Here is a 19,641-nt window from a genome sequence, read left to right on the forward strand (position 1 = left end):
CCGCTGCGACAAGTTGGACAAGTGCAACAAAAAAACAGGAAAAACTCAGTGAGTTCGGATAATCCGAATACCCCCTGGTCGGATAAACAGGCCAATGCACTCGGACTGTCCGACCCTTGAGAATGTGCGTCGGATTTTGAGTAGTAGCATTCTGCAGAGTGCATGTTTTCAAGGGTTAAAAATTGTCTATGGGATCGGATTATCCGACGGTGAGAAAAAGAACGTCGGACAAAGGCTCGGGTGATTCTGTAGAGAACATGTTTTGTCGAGATGGAAAATTGCCTTCATGTTCGGATGATTCGACGTGGTGACTTCGGAGCGTCGGACTAATGGGCAGTAACAATGATCAGTGATCGTTGTTTGGAATTCAAATTTGGCAGTGGCACCGGATGATCCGACCTGTGATTCAGAACACATCAGACTAATAGGTCGGATAAATGACATTAGCAAAAGTTGCAAAGGGTAACGACTATTGTGGAGATCGCAGTGGGGTCGGATGATCCGACGCCTTGGTCAATGGACAGGTCGGATTATCCGACGCCTACGCAGAAAAAGGCATAACGGCTAATCTGAGTTGGTGGCCTATATAAGCGCATCTCCCCGGCCATTTTAGAGTTGCTGGAGTTCAGAGAGACCCTAGACACATTGAAGAACACCTCCAAGCCAACCCAAGTGCTTAGTGATCAACTCCTTTAGATTTAGCACATTCTTGTAAGTGGTAGTGCTAGGTTAGCTCCTTAGTGAGTGTGATAGCAAGCTAGGTTGTGTGCCTTGTGTGTTGTGCTTGAGAGCAGCTCAAGTTTGTACTCGGTGAGCCGGCCATCCTTGGAGTCTTGGTGACTCGCCGGCAACGTCAACGACCCTCTGGCTTGGTGTGGAGCGGCGTCGACAAGCTTTATGCGGGGGACGTGGAGACCCCCTTTCTTGGTGGAGAAGCTCCTTAGTGGAACCCGGGGGCAAGGTGACCGTGATTGTGTTCACGGAAGAGACTTGGTGGCCGAGAAGCAATACTCTTTGTGAGTGGTTCAACAACGTGGATGTAGGTGTGCCTTTGTGGCTAACCGAACCACGGGATAAATCCTCGTGTCGCAAGAGTTTACTTTCTCTCATCCCTTCTTTAAGCTTCCGCATTACTTATTGCAATCTTTGTGTGCCTTTACTTTCTAGAGTAGAATCTTGATAGGATTGGCTATATGTTGCATAACTCTTTTGGGGTGATAGTTTTTACACTAAAAGAATACTAGTTGCACATCTAGATAGTATGACTTAGTTTATTTTATGTGCAAATAGTTGTAGCTTGAGATTAAGGTTTTTAGTTTGTCTAATTCACCATCTCCCCCTCTTAGGCTACGAGCACCCGATTCCTTTCATACGATCGAGCAGCAAGCAAGCGAGCTGCAGAGCCTGGTTGCCGGGTTGGTGCCGCTAGGAACTGCATGGTCAACAGAAGAATAAGAAGATGAGACGGGTTGGAGGCTAGGTTCACTGCTGCCATGCCATGGTTTATAAGGGTTCCATTTCTGTAATGTATTTACAAGAAGTCACGGTTCTGCTGGTCTTCTGGATCAATATTTCTTCGGCATATGTAAGCGTACGCCTTTATTCATTGATAATTTTGATGCGTTAACGTTGGATGCATGTCACGATGATAAAGGGCCACACAGCTCACTTCTTTCAAAAGGGCACCAAAATTTTCTAGGCGCGACAAGGACGCTTAGTTGACATGATTGCTGTCTTTTACTTTTTTTACTACGTAAGCAACCTTTAGATTGTACGGTAGACTTTTAAAGCTATAAGTTTAGATTGTGAAAACCTGATGGTATATAGGGCGTATTATACTATAAAAGGATGGAATGCTGCACGTTGTAGTATAGTTCACGTCTACAGGGTAGCCTAATTTTATAGCAAGATAAGACAAAGTGCTCACCTAGTAGTATAGTGGATGGCCAATATTTTTGTTTTAAAAACACAGACACACGTACGCTCACATGCATGCCTAAGTTGTTTATAGTCATGAGATGACAAATTGCTTACATAGTAAGTACAGTGGATCAATGCTTTTGTTTTGTGGTTTAAGGCAGAAACTAGATGGACGACATACACTGACATGCACTTGTAATCGTGAGACTGAGTGAGAAGTCACCACAAGTACATCCAACTTGGTACGGGTCTTGCATTTTTTGGTTCTATTCCAAGATTTAACTGGTGCTATTTTTTATAGCAAGGCATCTATGGTGACTAGTGACTTCCTCAATTTCGAGAATCTGCCGGCTCAGTCTCTCGGAGGTGCTCGTATGGGTAGAGTTGTGTGCGTTTATTCATATAGATGAGTGTGCGTGTATGTTTATAAGCGTGTTTTTACTGTATTTCATAAAAAATAAATAACAAATGCATATATTAGAATTAGAAAAACTAAAATGATATATAATTTAGGAAGGATGGAGTATTAATAAGCTAGCAGCCCCGACATTATTTCTCATGTTAGAGAGGGAGGAGTAAGAGGTGCAGAGAGCCAGAGACTCGACAAACGGAGAGATGAGGCGTGGCTACCGCAGCAGCAGCGGTGTGCTGCTTTGGCTGGTGCTTGTGCGCACATGCTTCGAAGCACCTCGGGTTCAGGCTCAGCGAGCAGCAAGAACTGATCCGATCGAAGGTTGGACATTACTAGGCGCTACCTCATGGTTGAGATTAAGTGTACATGCTTGCCTAGCTCAATTCACTTGCATGTTGACGCGTGCAGCGGCGGCGCTCAACACAATCCTGGGGAGATGGGGATGGAAAGCGACGCGGTCGCCGGCGTGGAACATCAGCGGCGAGCCCTGCAGCGGCGCCGCCGTCGACGACGGCGTGGGGCTCGACGGCAACAGCGAGTTCAACCCGGGCATCAAGTGCGACTGTTCCTTCAACAGCAACACCGTCTGCCACATCACCATGCTGTGCGTATATATGCCCAGTCTAGCTTGTTTCAGTTGCGCACTAGGTGCTCGACGCCGGCACCAAGAGGCCATGTCGTCACGAAAATGCTTTAGTACTAGCTTAAGTTCTACCAATTTGTCCATGGAAGCTTGCAAGAACATGGGACCGTGCTCCTCTCTCTCTCTCTCTCTCTCTCTCTCTCTCTCTATATATATATATATATATATATTAAGAAAGGAAATATGAACTAGCTAGTACAGAATGGACCAATGTAAAAAATAAAATTACAATTAAATATGAGAAACGTCTCTTTTCCACTGCATCCATTACAGCCATGACAACTCTGTGTTGTTCCTTATCACTATCGTTCCTGTTGGCAGTGGAAGAGCCGTGCTTTATAAATAAAAGATCAAATCCCCTCTTAAGATAAACATCTTGATAAATATGTATTCACAGTTCGTCATTTAACCTTAGACAGTTGGGAGGGAAATGGAAGGAAAAGAACGACTGAAACGGAAGGGAAAATATGTTTTTTCCCCGAAAAAAAAATAAAGAGTGCCACAGTTCTGTCGGTTCATTATTGCTCTCACGTTGTTTCTGAAGGTTGGAGGTTACCAACCAAATGATAGTCGGAAACGAAATCTAACACAAACCAGTTCTTATGAACTGAAACTGTATTACCCTTTTGTACTAGTACCAACTGAATCATTTTTCCAACTTCTTTAATTTGTACAGGAAGGTATACGAATTGAATGTTGTCGGTCAGATACCTTCAGAACTGCAGAACCTCACCTACCTAACTTACCTGTATTTCTATCGAACTCCTATTTTCTGTCTTGATGATGAACAAATAAATCAATGTTTTAAATTCTTTGCTGTTAATGTGCTAGATGTTTCTGGTGTTGTTTCAGGAACCTGGATCAAAATTACTTGATGGGTCCAATTCCATCATTCATTGGGCAATTTTCTGGAATGCAACACTTGTAGGAGTTATAATACCTCAAGCTCTAAAATTCTTGTAATCTCCATCTGTTAGTGTTGTCTGAAGTCTGAACTATATACCATTCTTTTTTTAAAGGAGCCTGGGATTCAATCCATTCTCTGGGCCACTTCCAAAGGAACTTGGGAACCTCACGAATCTCAATTTGCTGTAAGAAGTCTCTTCTTTCCTATATAGGTCCTCGACTTTCAACTATAGTTTTTAGCAATGTCCTATAGATTAATGATAGCCTGATGTTATACAACCATATCTAACCATATGGCACAAACTATGTGCATAACTTCTCATCAAGAAAGTAACTTATATGTTAAGAACATCCGTGTAATTTCCATTGTCAAATGGTGCTTCGTTTGTTCGATGAGATGCGAATGGAGAATATTTGAATCAAAAGGCTCATCAGAGAAAGCATGCCCCTTTTTCCACCAGTAGCATGGCACCCAAATGAATTCTGTACTCCTGACCTATTTCCTTTTGTTTCAGAGGCATCAGTTTGGACAATTTTAGCGGTGGACTTCCTGAAGATCTGGGCAATCTGTCCAAACTTGAGCAATTGTAAGACGGCCCCTTTCTAATTGCTAAAACACTACTTCTAGTAGCACTAGAATATGACTGGGAGATCTCTGTTGTTGAACATGATAATTTCTGCAATATTTACCCAACAGGTACATTGATAGTAGTGGCTTTAGCGGTCCCTTCCCTTCAACGTTCTCAAAGCTTAAAAAGCTGAAGATTCTGTACGGTCAACAATGGTGCCACAATTTATTGTTCATTGTGCTTCTGTATTTTCAATGTTAAATATTTTGTTGTGCTTGCAGGCGAGCATCGGATAATGATTTCACAGGGAAAATACCTGATTATTTTGGGAGTTTGACAAATATGGAAGATCTGTAAGAATAGTTATTAATTAGTCAACACGTCATGTATTATTCAGGAGATAACTGGAAATTATGCAGCAGAACTTTTCTACATATGTTCTTCGCATTTGAATTAGGAGTTTAGGTCGCATGTCCATGTCATTAAACTGATCCGCACAACATATGGATACAATATAGTTTGCTTTTTCTATATTCAAAGATGGATTTGGTATGGTATTACTTCTTTTCTGAAAGCATGAACTTGTAGGGTACTCCACGGAAATTCTTTTGAGGGCCCGATTCCAGCAAGTTTGTCTAATCTAACCAGGCTGACAAACTTGTAAGTATTTCATACTTTGGCAACATTGTTCCTGTGCTAGTTTAGAAGGTCAAGTTTGTCAAAATAACTGATGTTCTAAATACAATGACCAGAATTGTTGGTGATATTGTAAATGGAAGCTCTTCGTTGGCCTTCATCAGTAGTCTGACATCTTTGAGTACCCTGTTCGTGACACCTTTAACCGTAAACCTTACAGTTTATTATATTGGCTAGTTACTGAGATTAAATATCTTTCTTACAGGATATTGAGGAACTGCAAGTTATCTGGTAATCTTGGAGCAGTTAATATTTCTAAGCTTGCAAATTTAATCTTGCTGTAAGTTTTAATCAACGGGCCATTGTCCCAGTTTATGATGTTATTGTTTTCTTTTCTGAAATTTAATGTGAAGTGTCCACTCAAGTAACATTGCTCTCAAATGGCACAGGGACTTGAGTTTTAATAATATCACAGGTCAAGTTCCTCGATCAATCCTTACTCTGGACAAACTTGAATTCCTGTAAGGAATTCTCTATTGATTATTTCCATTATACAAACACCACCTAAGCTGATGTCCATGCTTCATCATCTTGTACCATACCCATTTCAGGTTTCTTGGGAACAATAGCCTTACAGGAAGCCTACCTGATGTGAAAAGTGTTTTATTAAAAAATTTGTATGTCAACCAATTCAGCATAGAATTAAATTTCCTGTATAGAACAAATTATTTGACTAATTTAATGGCAGGTTCGTTATTTCACATGTAAGTTAATTTATTTTATTTGCAGAGATTTTTCATATAACCGGCTCACCGGAAGGTTTCCTTCTTGGACTACTGAGAGCGATTTGCATCTGTAAGTTAAACATTTCTGAAATTTGTGTTTCCTACTTAAGAGGAGAGAATTGAATATACTCAAATTTTTGTTTCGTACAAGGAATTTGGTGGCAAACAACTTCGTTCTTGATAGCACCAACGACAGGTAGGCATCTAATTATACTTCTGCAGGAGTTGAATTTTAATAGAATCTTTCTAACAACTTGTAAAATTCAATTATGTGCACAGTATTCTACCTTCAGGACTAAACTGCCTCCAGCAAGACACTCCTTGTTTCCTTGGTTCTCCACAATGTATATTTTTCACTCTTCATCAACCATAGCAGGTAACAGGATGTCAGGGATCTTGGTAAAAGGTTATAGTAATTATGTACCTCTTAACTGCAGATTATTCCTTCGCGGTAGACTGCGGCAGTAATAGGTCTATGACAGGGTCAGATAATACTATGTACGATGTAGATCCTACAGACCTTGGGGCTTCATCATATTATGTTACCGGTCAAACAAGATGGGGTGTCAGCAATGTAGGAAAATTCAACCAGGCCCCAAATGGAAGTAACATAATATATAGCTCCATCGAGCAGTTTCAGAATGCAGCAGATTCAGAACTGTTCCAAACAGCAAGGATGTCAGCATCGTCACTGAGATACTACGGCCTTGGACTTGAGAATGGAAATTACACTGTTGTGCTTCAATTTGCAGAGACTGCTTATCCGGACACACAGACTTGGCAAAGCCTAGGAAGGAGAGTCTTTGACATATATGTCCAGGTACGTATAAATTGAATGCATGCATGATATGATTTAATAAACAGTTTAATTCTTTGTTTGAGAGTGCTCATATTTTCATGTGCTTAGGGTTCTCTTAGAGAAAAGAACTTCAATATAAGGAAGACAGCTGGTGGAAAATCTTTTACTGCAGTTAGCAAGAGTTACACAGCAACTGTGTCAAAAAACTTCCTTGAGATCCATCTCTTCTGGGCTGGCAAGGGCACTTGCTGCATCCCTAAACAAGGTTACTATGGGCCGATGATCTCAGCATTATGCGTTACTCCAGGTAAGCCCAGCCTAATCATTAGGTTAGCGTAAAGAAGAAGTTCATTACATTGGCTTTTCTCAGATAAACAAAACCCTTAGGCCTCAGCTTTTTTTCCAGATTTTACTCCAACTGTGCGAAATGGTGTACTGAAAAAGAAAAGCAAAGCTGGAGCAATTACTGGAATAGTGATCGGTGCAGCAGTTTTAGGATTAGCAGCCTTATTTGGAATATTTGTGTTCACTAAAAGGAGAAGAAGGCTAGCACGACAGCAACAAGGTATCAGATAACTCACTATTTGTAGGGCATAACCCATACATAATAATTCTCAGATGAACTATTTTCTCATGCATGTATCCTCGAAAAATGTAGAACTGTACGACCTGATTGGACAACCTGATGTCTTCAGTTATGCTGAACTCAAGTTAGCTACAGATAATTTCAGCCCTCAGAACATTCTTGGAGAAGGCGGATACGGGCCAGTCTATAAGGTTTGCTTCTCCCATTTAATTTGGTCTTGCGAAATAGCGACTGAGTATTTTTCTTATTTGGTATATGTTAGCTGAATATAACTCTACAGCGGCCTTGTTGGCCTCTGGTCAAAATACACATGTAACTTTAGTAACGCCTTTATTTGGCAGGGTACACTAACTGATGGAAGAGCAATAGCCGTGAAACAACTCTCTGAATCATCTCATCAGGGGAAAAGACAGTTCGTGGCAGAGGTTGCAACCATTTCTGCTGTCCAACACAGGAATCTTGTCAAACTGCATGGATGCTGCATTGACAGTAACACACATTTGTTGGTCTATGAGTACCTTGAAAATGGAAGCCTTGATCGAGCTCTCTTCGGTGAGCACACTTCTGCTCATCCCTGTTACCTTCAAAATTGCCTCTGTTTCATCCCTCCTAATAAAACCTTGCTTCATCAACTCTCAATAATTTCCTTCTCTGCATTTTGCCATCATCTTAATTTCAATGCCTTATTAATTTCTGCATTAACAGGAAAAAATAGTAGGTTGAAGCTAGACTGGTCAACACGCTTTGAGATCATTTTAGGCATTGCCAAAGGCCTAGCTTATCTTCATGAGGAGTCCAGCATCCGCATCGTGCACAGGGACATCAAGGCCAGCAATGTGCTCCTTGACGCCGATCTCACCCCCAAGGTCTCCGACTTTGGACTCGCCAAGCTCTACGACGAGAACAAGTCGCATGTCAGCACGACAAGAATCGCCGGCACATTGTGAGAAAATTTCACTACTGCTGTTCTTATGATGACTGCACCTTCCAACAGCTCAGCTGAATTTAACTTCCCTCACCTCACCATTGTTCAAGTGGCTATCTGGCTCCTGAGTATGCAATGAGAGGCCAGCTGACTGAAAAGGCCGATGTCTTCGCATTCGGGGTGGTCGCTCTGGAGGCTGTCTCTGGCCGACCCAACACCAGTAACTCCCTCGAGGAAAGTGACATCTATATCTTAGAAAGGGTAAGCAGTTCGACGATCTTTCCATCTATCCAGGAGTGCTGATGAAGATGAACCCATTCTTAGTTCTTACTGTTACTGAATGTTGCTGTGCCTATGTTAACAGGCATGGGACCTGTATGAAGGGAAGCAACCACTGCGAATCCTGGACCCAAGGCTGGAGAAGTTCGACGCCGGGGAAGCTCTGAGAGTCATCCATGTCGCGCTCATGTGCACGCAGGGCTCGCCGCACCGGCGGCCGCCGATGTCGAGGGTGGTGGCAATGCTTACCGGGAAAGCCGAGGTGGCTGAGGAGATGGCAAAGCCAAGCTACGCCATCATCACTGAATCGCAGCTCAGGGGCCGGGACAGTAGCTGCGGCACGAGCAGCTACTGGGGGTGGTCGACCACCCCTGAGTTCAGCAGGCAGAAAGAGGTCGACCCTCTCACCCAGTCGCCGACGATCGCCGGAGCAAGCCACGAGATCGAGGGAATGTGAAAACAAAGATGATCGCTGCTGAAGGTGGTCGGTTTGATGAGGTGAACGTTTCAGACGCTGTTAAATATGAGTTGGAAAAACATCTCGTTCTGAATTATTGTACTGTCAGGTGGAAAAGGTAGTTTTGAATAAATGGGTTTACATGTTGTATGACCCTAGTTTGGAACTTTGGATTGTAGTTTTGGTAATTAATGATAACGGTCAATGTAAAGTGGTATGGATTGCTATATGTAAGTTTTATTCTCATGATTGCAATTTGATGTGTTCGGGATATCAACCATCTCAAAGGATCAAGTCCAGGCAAACCTTCATGAAGATACATACAAGGGCCTACTGCCTACATAGTTAGACAAGCGATCATGGTGTTAAGAGAGATCACCTTCGTAGCTAGATCTAACATCTTTAGGTTTGCTTTCCTAATAGATGATGCAAACGGGTTTAGGTAGCTTCAATAAATCTAAGAAAAAGCCTAATCATCAACGAAAGAGAAATCATAAACTTGGAGTCTGAGGAATGATTGGGGTGAATTGGGTTTGCTGACTGCTGTAGCTGGTACCAAGTCCTGATGCCCCCCTGAAGCACGTCATAATTTCCTTCCACAGAGCCAAGTCATGGGAACAATGCCAGAGATTCTGATTAAATTCTTCAGAGCTCAGATATAACCAAAAAAAAAAGGCTGCAAGGATGCTGCATGGTACAATGCCAAATAACAATATGGTGCACAGGTGCAGTGATACGTAGAGCCATAAACTATGGAGGATCAGGCTGCTGGAACTTTCAAGGCCAAAAGATCCATGAAGATGCATAGTACAATACCAACATGCAACATTCAGTCACATTGTTTTCTACATTTTATTTATTACTACACCAATATTATCAGAGGCATCCAAAAACTTCAACAGCTGAATGAGCTAACTTTGTGCACCATGTTTAAACTCAACCTATTAATTGGCTGCCTCAGGCAGCGCTGCATTCTGCATGACAGGATATCTAACATAATGCATTTGCTGGCTGTTGCTCCTTAACAACTTCAAGTGCATCTGCATCTCAGTCTCCATGTGACTGACTAGTACAGTTCACCTTCCTTGTGGGTATGGATCACACAGTCGGACCTCGGGTAGGACACGCAGGTGAGAACATATCCCTCAGCCTGCTGTGCATCATCGAGGAATGATCCATCCGACTGATCGACAATGCCAGTCTCAATTTTGCCAGCGCAGGTAGAGCAAGCCCCAGCTCCACTCCAGCGGATTCAGCAGAGTCCAGGATGTAGGTATCATCTTGAGCCTCAAACTCATGCACGTCCCCTTCGGGTGAGACGAGCTTCACCTTGTAGACAGCCATTGCAGCAAGACCAAGCTTCCTGAAGGTTTTCAGGCCAGAGGTCACGGAGGGGTGGCTGACAAAACTCACAGATGAAGGACTCTTCACTGCAGCAGTGGAGACTTGAATGCCGAAGTTGGTACTGAGAGTGCATGAAGTTGAAAGTGTGGATGCCGCCATCTCGCAGTGTTAACCTTTTTTTCGCGAACGTGCCTGAGCACGTATTTCATTAAGAGGAGGAGAATTACAGCGACGCTGCTACAAGAGAACCCTCGTAACGTAGAAATACAAGACCACCAAGCAAGTGGCAACGACCGAAAGTGAGCTAAAGCAAAAAGAAAGAAAGAAAAGGAAGAGAAGCCACCCAACCTAACAAACCTAGAAACGACCAACATCCATCCCTGCAGAAAAAATACATCGTCACCATGAATGTCTACGGCGAAATACTAAAACGACCAAACTACAACTAAGATGGCAAAGCATCCACCTAGACGGCGAAGCATCCATCTAAAGACCTAAAAGCGTGGAAAACGGCGGCCAAGCATCCGCCCGAGAAGCGACGACAGCGGCAAAGGTTCCACCAAGATGATCATCCATCTAAAACCGAACAGCACAGCAATTGGCGGCCAAGCATCCGCCTAAGAAGCGACGGCGGCGGCCAAGCTTCCGCCGAGACGACGATAGCGGCAAAGCATCCGCTTGAACCGACCACAAGCGTAGACATAGCATGGCGGAGATGCAACAAAAGAGCATTGGCACGGATGGACGACGACCTCGGAGTCACCACCAACCACGGCGACCACCCAACACCGGAGGCGAAGGCGCGGCAACGGCCACCAGAGCCGCCACAAACGCGGCAAACCACAGCCCCGGCCAGGGCGAGCGACGGCGACAACACGGTCGCCGGAGACGTAATCTACTATAGTGACAGGAAGTCTATAGTGACAGGAAGTCTATAGTGTACTATACTATCTACTTATACTCTTATAGAAAATTAGAAAACAAACAAAGAGGAAACTTTCAATTACAAAACTTACTTTATGTGATATCAGATACGAAATTTGAAGGTAAATAATGATCATGGGACCATGACCGAAATGTACCAAAACTACATGCCATGTTCCTCTCTGTTCTAAGACTCTACAATCATATACTTGAGTGTATGTAACTTGTTACTTTTTTTCTGAGGAAAGAAAAGGAAAATGAATAACAATATAAATTAATAAATCTGTCGGCCCCTCTGCACTACCAACCTTAGATTCTTGCCGAGTAGCAATTCTATCTTTTTTTTCACTCAATTAACCGTTTTGTACAGTCCACCTTGTACTTTGTTTTAGAATCTTGACAAGAATGAGTAAAAGGACAGCCTCACAAGAAGGTACGACCCAACTCTGCAACACCTGGAGTCAGAGATGCTGAAATGAAATCACTGGTTACAGAAACTTCTCGGCACCAGGTAACGAAGAGGGTGTTTGGTGCGGCTCCAGCTTGTAACCCGTGCTAATCCTCTGTAATTAAATTAATCATGGCCATTAGTTTTAAATTCACGCAACAAAATCACTAAACCAAAGTTTGTTTTTGTCAGCTTGGGCCGGACCGGTCTGACCGGTCGGAACAACCGGTCTGACCGGTCGAACCTGTATGACATGTGTGTCCCACAAACATTATAACCACTCTATTTCTCTCTCCCTCACGCTCACCCTTACTCTCTCACGTCACTCTCTCCCTCTCTCACGTCCACTCCCTCCCTCACTCTCTCCCTCAAGTGCTCTCCCTCTCCCTAGAGCCCTAAACCCCAAATCCTCCACCCCAACTTGAGCTCAAGGCCAAGAAGGCTTCAAGATGGCGAGGAGCACCTTCTTCTCCACATGTTCCTTCCCAGGAAGCCTTGGGTTTCAAGTTCTTCGCGCGGGAACGGCTCCGAGAAGCTTTCGTTTGCTCGCGCACAAGTGGGAGCCCGGGACCACTTGAAGGCGGCTCCGCTTCTACCGCGTGCGCGGTGCGCTCAGGGCCTGTTTTCGCACGGCTCTCCCTCCTAAAAAACAGCTCCGACTCTGACTTCTCTTATAGAGTGGCTCCTCAGGTGGAGTTGGAATCGTTTTAAAAAATATTTAACAAAATAGTTTTTATGTTCCGACTTTGCTTGCACTGAGGTGGAAGCCGTCCATAAAATTGGCGAAGCCACAATTTTGCGACTTCACCACACCAGAGGAAGCTAAAAACGACTTCATGGTCAGTTTCACCACTGAAGTCGGTCCAAAAATTTTGTTTGGGAAGACTTCAGCTAAAGCTGCTTTTGAAGCCCTCCAAAACACGCCCTCAGTAATAGGAATGGCAATTTTACCCGCGGGTGTGGGTATCCGCGAGTACCCGACCCGACAGGTGAGGGTAGGGGTATGAAATTTTACCCGCGGGTATGAGTATAGGTATAAAATTTCACCCGCGGGTAGAGCGCGGGTAAAAAATTTTATCCGCGGGTACCCAACGGGTACCCGAAATATAAAAAATAATCTAGTAAACTCTTATCATTCACAAATTTTATCTCATTTTCTTGTGATTGTATGAACTAAATAGACGGATAGTGAGATTGTGTGAACTAATAGATGTGAAAATGATATTGACATTGTGCTTATTATTTGTAGTGTAGCCTATGATAATTGTTACATTTTTTAGATGAAATACATAACTAGAATTGAACGCATGTATTTACATCCAACTACAAAATAGATGTTGAAAATTTCAAAAAAAAAAATGGTGCAAGATGATCCGTTTAGTTTTACTAATGCTTTGTGTTCGCTTATATAGATGATAAATTCAAAATATGCTAATCAATACGATCAAATGATAGATTATTTATGTTATTATTAAAATACCCAATGGGTACTCGAAACTCGACCCGTACCCGGCGGGTATGGGTACGGGTATAAAATTTTACCCGCTAGACTTCGCGGGTACGAGTATGCCTTATAGTTTCGGGTATTATCGTGGGCGGGTATTTACTCAACCCGCACTTTATCCGACCTGTTGCCATCCCTACTCATTAATAGCTATGCTGCGGGCCTGGACCGGGCTGGGTAAAGCCCAAATGCTTCGATCGGGCCTGCTTATTAGACTCAGCCCAGTAAGGCTATCGATATTCGGATAAAAAAAATTTATGTTTTTCTTTGTGACGTGCTTCACGTAATTTCGTGAGAGATAGTAAATGTTTATAATCAGCTAAAGTATGTTTCACTTGTTGATTTTTTAAAAAACAGTAACTTGTTTGGTTGCATTTCTTTTCACTTGGATACAGTGCGCGGAGAAACAAAAGCATTGTGCGTATATGGTTATGCTTAACTAAACTATCATTATCTACAGAGGTATTCCATGTTAAGAAAGACTACGGGAAAAAAATGTTAGATGTAAATAACATAGTATTATGATGTAAAATAATTAGTGTTAGATAATTATATGATTTATTCGATTGGCTATATTTTTAAATAAAATATATACCATTTCAAACTTTGGTTCGGATATTCATCATTAATTCTCTACTCAGACTGATGGTTAAAATCATCAGGAATAATCATCCGATCCAGGGTCGGATTTAAGCTGTGCTTATCCAATCAAAAGATTATAAATATAATTTTAGCACTCCCTCAATTTCAGCTGGTGAGGATCTTGTTGTTAGTGCTTCTATGGAAATTTCTTATTAGGTCTTTTTCCTAGTGATTTACTTAGCCACATTATTATATTTGTGCAAACAGTGATGAGTTTTTTTATGAAGGCCCAGCTTGCATTTATTTTATTTGTCAAGTGATGACCAGGGTTCACCTAACCGACCGGTCTCCGGTAACCGCCGGGCTCCGGTTCCGGTTTACCGGACCGGTTGCACCGGTTACCGGTAGAAACCGGTCAAATTCAAATTTAAATTCAAAAAACTCAGTTCAACCGGTTCGTACCGGTATACCGACCGGTTAGACCGGTTTACCAGTTGGTTTGACCGGTTTACCGGCCGGTTTGAATTCAAATCCAAATTTAAAATCGCATGTTAGACCGGTTTACCGGCCGGTTCGACCGGTTTAGCGATTTACCAAGTGGGCCTTAATGGGCCGTCTCATTTTTTTCCTTTTCTTTTTTGTTTTAACTTTAAATGCCAGAAAAGTATGTTAAACGAATGAATTTTTGAGAAAATTTGACATCATTAGATTCGTTGCACCTTGAAGTATTTTTAGGAATTTTTTAGGAAGTTTTCATTTTTGAAATTCAAATTTAAATTTTGAATTTGGGCCGGTTTGGTACCGGCCCAAACCGGAACCGGACCGGACCGGTTTGACCGGTAACCGGTCAAACCGGACCGGTTACCGACGGTTCGGTTAACCCTGGTGATGACCCGATTAAAAAATATAATCCACTCTCTAATTCACATGGACCCACTATTCTAATAATTATCTTATTACAGACACAAATGGTTCATAAAAGTTGACTATAGTGGAATTCAGTATTTTACCGAAACCACAAGGAAGAGCATATGGCTCTTCACATATATGGTGGAAATCAAACTACAAATATTAATTTAACCTGAACAATTTATGTTTGCAGCTAGCGAGAATGAATAGCAAATTTGGAGCGCAATTGATTATAACATACTGTCATATATAGTATTAGGGGTGTAAATTGGTGATTCTTAGCTGCACCTCCAACCCTCTTTAGTTCAAAAAGTTTTCCAAAATAGGATCTCATTTTGGAGAAGTATTACAGAATTTTGAACTAAAGAGGATTGGAGGTGCACATAATGGCCACCAATTAACACCCATAACAAACACACTACACATTGACCAACATATAAACTTGCAAAACAAAAACAGCTAACAATAGTCATATATCCATGCGACCTTATTACCTTGAAATTAACACCAACTAAGATGATAATTAGCTAGTAGGAGTTCGCTTTGACCGGCGCTTTGACCGAGAGAGTTTTGCTTACCCTGGTTTACTGATGGTCTGGATCCTCAAAGCAAGAAACAAAAGGGAGTTAAATGAAGACTACGTGACCCTCTACCTCTTGGTGTCACGTACCACTTGCAACAACAGAGAATTAAGCTTCGCAAACTAACAAACCAAGGTTGTTCAGTGATGACTAGCTACCTAACTGCAGAAGATTAAACTGCACGTTCCATAGTTTTAGTTCGTGCAGTGCAGACTGCAGACTTACACAGACATATAAATGACAACAGCCTTGCATATTATTTATGAACATCATCGCCAACCGGCATTTCCGCGGCCTATCTAGCAGCCCTTCTCTGCCTTGGCGAGCTTGCACTTGACCTTCTGGAACACGACGGCCGCCGGCGCCTGCCCCGGCGGCGCGAGCTGGAGCGAGAGCGGGCAGATGGCCTCGATGGCGCACTTGGCGGCGCGCGCCGTGTACTTGACCTCGCCTCTCACCGCCACCTCCACCTCGAACACCCCCGTGGCGTTCTCCCTGCCGAACTCGGCGACGCCGGCGTTGCCCAGCGAGACGGGCGCGCCGTCGGAGCCGGACGCCAGCCTGTACACCCTGGTCTTGCCGGCGGGGTGCTTGTCGCCCTCACCGGCGAGCCGCACGCGGTCGAACTGCTGGCCGTCGAAGCTGTACGCCGCGTCGAGCGGCTTGGTGTTGGCCATGCTCATCGCCCAGTTCGGGTTGCGGACGGTGAGCGTCACCGAGAGGTTGTACGCGAACGCCGTCGCCGCGGCCGGCGCGCCGCCGACGAGCGCGAGCCGCGTCAGGGAGGCGTCGTCCACGGTGACGCTCACGTGGCGGACGAAGCCGAAGGCGGCGACGAGGACGACGATGAGGGCGACGGCGGCGAGGACGGCGAGGCAGAGGACGCACCACCAGAATTCCCTGCAGCTGTAGCAGCGGCAGTCGTCGCAGCACTCGTCGAGCACCCCCATGGATGGAGCAGTGGCAGCTGCTGGACCGGACCTTGGCTATGGCCTTTGCTATGGTACACCCAAATAACTGTGGACCGTTGATCTAATGCCATATTACCTCTTAGAAGGTAATAGTTTTAATATTTATTCTATATATTTTAAATTAGAAAATAGAGGATTAGATCTAACATGCATGCATGATTAGTTGAGATCTCATATTTCTATTTTTTTCACATGATGTGCCGGCCATTAAATTGAGACAAGAATTATTTTTTATCCTCCGTGCACGTGACATATATACCCAGCAGATTGTATGTGACGTTTTTTTGCCATCACGAGTTTTAACATAAATACATGATGTATATGCACAATTTAGATCTAACATGATTGATACGTCGATGGAGCATGTGTACATGTGTGAGTGTAACTTCTTTGTTTTTCTTGGGGAATGACACGAACATGATTGGAGCCTTTGCATACTTGAGTTTGCATCATTTTTTGTGACATATAAAGGAACCACCGTGAGTTTATAATGTTATTTTGTAATGATATGAGATGCATACCTTCAAGATCTAACTTGAGATGTGTATGACAAACTTGAAAAAAATATTTTTCCAAACAAGAGAGATCGACATGTAACAAATGTGTCTAGCTACCAACATGTAATTAAGAAACGTGCACACAATTGAATCCTAACAAAATAAGGGAGGATATCGAGATTTTCATGCATACGTACATGCAAATTTGCAAGCCTCTGCTAGATTCACGGAAGCAGCATGCGGGTAGTTAGGATAGACGGCAGATTTTTCCTTAATTAATTAGTTATTTAGTTTTCCTCCTAGTATTCAAGGGCTAAGATTTATTTGAACTCTTACCTCCTAAAAGGTAATTGGAGTACCGTAGCAAAGCCCCTTGGCTATAGGAGATAGACTCAGAGCTGCTGAGGGAGGCGCGCGTCAACTGGCTAACTTTTGTTGCTTTTGATATTGCATTGGCTTCTGAGTTGGATGTGGTTGCTATGGATATATATAGCTAGCATTGTGATCTTGACTTGACTATTGGAATCGTGACTTTTATATAAAAAAGTATAGATGATTATCATAAAGTTTTAGAATGATAGAAAAACGACTTAGGAGTTCTCTTTGGTGATGGTCAAATATTTTACGTATACAGCTTTCTTAATTTTTCTACTGCTCATCACGGGGATGAAACACTACTAGAAAACATACCTTCAGTACAGGTTGGAGAACTGGCTTTAGTCCTGGTTCTCCAACCAGTACTAGAACCTCTTGCCTCACACATACATTTTTTACCATCTCACCTACACAGTGGTTGTGATTAAGGGACATACTTTCTTTTGAAATAATCTGTGGAGGATCCTCTAGTACCATCCTGTACTAAAAGACTCCATAGCTTTGATCTACCTCAAAAATATTGGTATAATAAAACCAGACACGGTACAAAGTTCATATCATATTTTTGGATGGACTGATAGCCATTTTTCTTCTAGTAAAAGTGGAATGCCTGTATTGTTACCACTTGTTTTCCAAAAGAAAAAACTTTGCAAACCTTATGTTCTTCGTCCTATACTCATGGGATGATGAAAGAAATAGAATGCAGTGGCCAATCAAGGATAATTTGCAACAACAAAAACTAATGAATTCGAGTTATTAAGCCCCCGACCGACTGAAGGCAACATGCGGCTTTACTCGTACGTAAAATTTAACTTCATCATCCAAAGGTTTAGATGTCTATACGAATTATATCATGTTTGGAAAGAAGGTGTGTGTGTGTGTGTGTGTGTGTGTGTGTGTGTGTGTGTGTGTGGTTCAAAAAAGACATAGAAATGCTAATAAATTTGATGTCATGTAAATCAACATATGGCGATCAGAAAAGAAAATCAACGGATGGCAATGTGGTCTCTTGTGGATGATCTTCAATGTTTAAACATTTACTTCATTTTGGTGGCAGATTTTCTCTTTAGCCATGTTGCTCCTCCACCCGATTTCTGTACTGGGCCGGGTGCCAAGGGAGCATTATTTCGAAATTCTGAAGGAAATATTTTAATGATCTTGGCCATAGAAGTAGATGTACAAAATAACTTCTTTTCTTCAAAGATGAAAATCGTACGTAGATTTATACTTGACAAAATTATGAAGAGAAATTTTTTTAAGATTATGTAGCAGAGCTAGACTGTTTTTCTTTAAGAATATGTAGTAGAGCTAGTCCACCAAGCTTGTTAAGTAGTGCAAAGGATCAATGTCCATAATATAATATTTGTCAGTTCGAATACCTAGGAGGCCAGCATAAAAGTCCGTAAACTTTTATCAAATACAAAAGCCTATCCGTAAAGTACAAATTCGATTTGATGCATATTGCGAGGAAAGGAGCGGTAATGATAAGCTGAAGGAGTTTGTGAGCGGGTTTCGTAATACAAATACGGATCAATATTGTGAAAGTAGTGCAGGCAGAAAAGGTTCGCAGTGCAGCTTTTCATTCAATGCCTGTTTGGATTATAGAATATAGAATATAAGAATGACCTGACATGTCCTTCGTCATGGTCTACTCGTCACCATGTGGCATGTGGGGATTGGGGAATAGTAACGTCCGCGTCGATCTGCCCGCACGCGGTGGCGACGCGGTTGGCCATCAGACCATCACCGTGTTAGCTCGCTCTCGCCTCGCGTCACCAGATCGAGAAATAGTACTCGTACTAGCTAGTGCATGCTGCCTGCTCGATCCACACGCAGAAGGTGGTTTGAATTCCATTATTGCTAATAACTTCTAGTAAAAGATGGCGGGAATACCACCGGTCATGGATGGCGACGTGACAATCGATGGACGAGGGGCGCAGCAACTCGACAGCGTTGGTGAGTTGCAGGATGGTGGATCCAACGACAGACCTCTGCTGGAGATGAGGAAGGTAGACAACGGTGGAGGTATGGGAGACTGAGAGTCGCGCTGTAAATGAATCTCCTTCGAAATTTCCGTAGCTCTTTGCTAGACCCAAGCAGGGTGCGCGAAATGTAAAAAGGAAAAAAATACACGTGTCCCTCAAAAAAGGGAAAAAAAAAAGCACGTGCACCCCTCAATGCACATACGACATCCCTCATCACTCATGGTTACATCTCCGGCTCCTCATCCGGCACCCCCTTTCTCGGTCGTTTTGATTGCTCTTCCTCTCTTATCAGATGCGGCTCCTATGGGCAAACTCTGGTAGTTGTCTCGGTTGCGCTCATCGCCACTTCACAGTTGGAGCAATATATAAAAATCCCTATTAATAGAGCAATATATAATCCATATTTATGATACAAATTTTGCTAGTAAATCGGAGTGGCATCTTGTGCTGTGCAGATTGTTGTACTGGAATTGGTAGCATGTGCCCTGCAGGTTCGTTTTTTTTATTTTTTGATCTCAAAATGAAGCGAATAACAACTAATTGGGCCCACTGCAGGAAATAATTTTAGCCAATAATTTCCTCAGAAAATATTCTTAACTTGTCT

The 19,641-nt window shown here is 42.9% G+C and overlaps 2 protein-coding genes and 1 pseudogene across 5 annotated transcripts; 1 reads left to right on the top strand and 2 right to left on the bottom strand.

Moving 5' to 3' along the window:
* The first annotated feature begins 2,483 nt into the window (after positions 1-2,483).
* Positions 2,484-9,172, top strand: LOC120657992 (probable LRR receptor-like serine/threonine-protein kinase At1g56140). 4 transcript variants are annotated; one of them, XM_039936189.1, is made up of 24 exons: positions 2,484-2,653; positions 2,741-2,936; positions 3,652-3,723; positions 3,828-3,899; positions 3,995-4,066; positions 4,397-4,468; positions 4,579-4,650; positions 4,732-4,803; positions 5,039-5,110; positions 5,203-5,274; positions 5,352-5,426; positions 5,536-5,607; positions 5,698-5,763; positions 5,876-5,941; positions 6,023-6,067; positions 6,151-6,215; positions 6,309-6,691; positions 6,779-6,977; positions 7,077-7,235; positions 7,329-7,447; positions 7,598-7,808; positions 7,962-8,199; positions 8,292-8,442; positions 8,546-9,172. In XM_039936189.1, the coding sequence occupies exons 1-24, from the start codon at positions 2,536-2,538 to the stop codon at positions 8,915-8,917; spliced, it is 3,111 nt and encodes a 1,036-aa protein (XP_039792123.1). In that variant the 5' UTR covers positions 2,484-2,535; the 3' UTR covers positions 8,918-9,172. The 4 variants fall into 4 exon arrangements, with proteins under 4 accessions (XP_039792123.1, XP_039792124.1, XP_039792125.1 ...); XM_039936190.1 differs by lacking the exon at positions 3,652-3,723 and having other exon boundaries at positions 2,507-2,653; XM_039936192.1 differs by lacking the exon at positions 2,484-2,653 and having other exon boundaries at positions 2,786-2,936; positions 3,652-3,655.
* Positions 9,173-9,670: 498 nt separating this feature from the next.
* LOC120657995 lies at positions 9,671-10,431 on the bottom strand (annotated as a pseudogene).
* A 5,012-nt stretch (positions 10,432-15,443) lies between these two features.
* LOC120657994 (NDR1/HIN1-like protein 10) lies at positions 15,444-16,193 on the bottom strand. The gene has a single exon (XM_039936193.1). It carries the CDS (start codon positions 16,157-16,159, stop codon positions 15,509-15,511), a length of 651 nt encoding a protein of 216 aa, XP_039792127.1. The 5' UTR covers positions 16,160-16,193; the 3' UTR covers positions 15,444-15,508.
* Between the last annotated feature and the right edge of the window lie 3,448 nt (positions 16,194-19,641).

The sequence above is a fragment of the Panicum virgatum genome, chromosome 2N, assembly GCF_016808335.1.
Source record: "Panicum virgatum strain AP13 chromosome 2N, P.virgatum_v5, whole genome shotgun sequence".
In the NCBI taxonomy this organism is placed as follows: Eukaryota; Viridiplantae; Streptophyta; class Magnoliopsida; order Poales; family Poaceae; genus Panicum; species Panicum virgatum.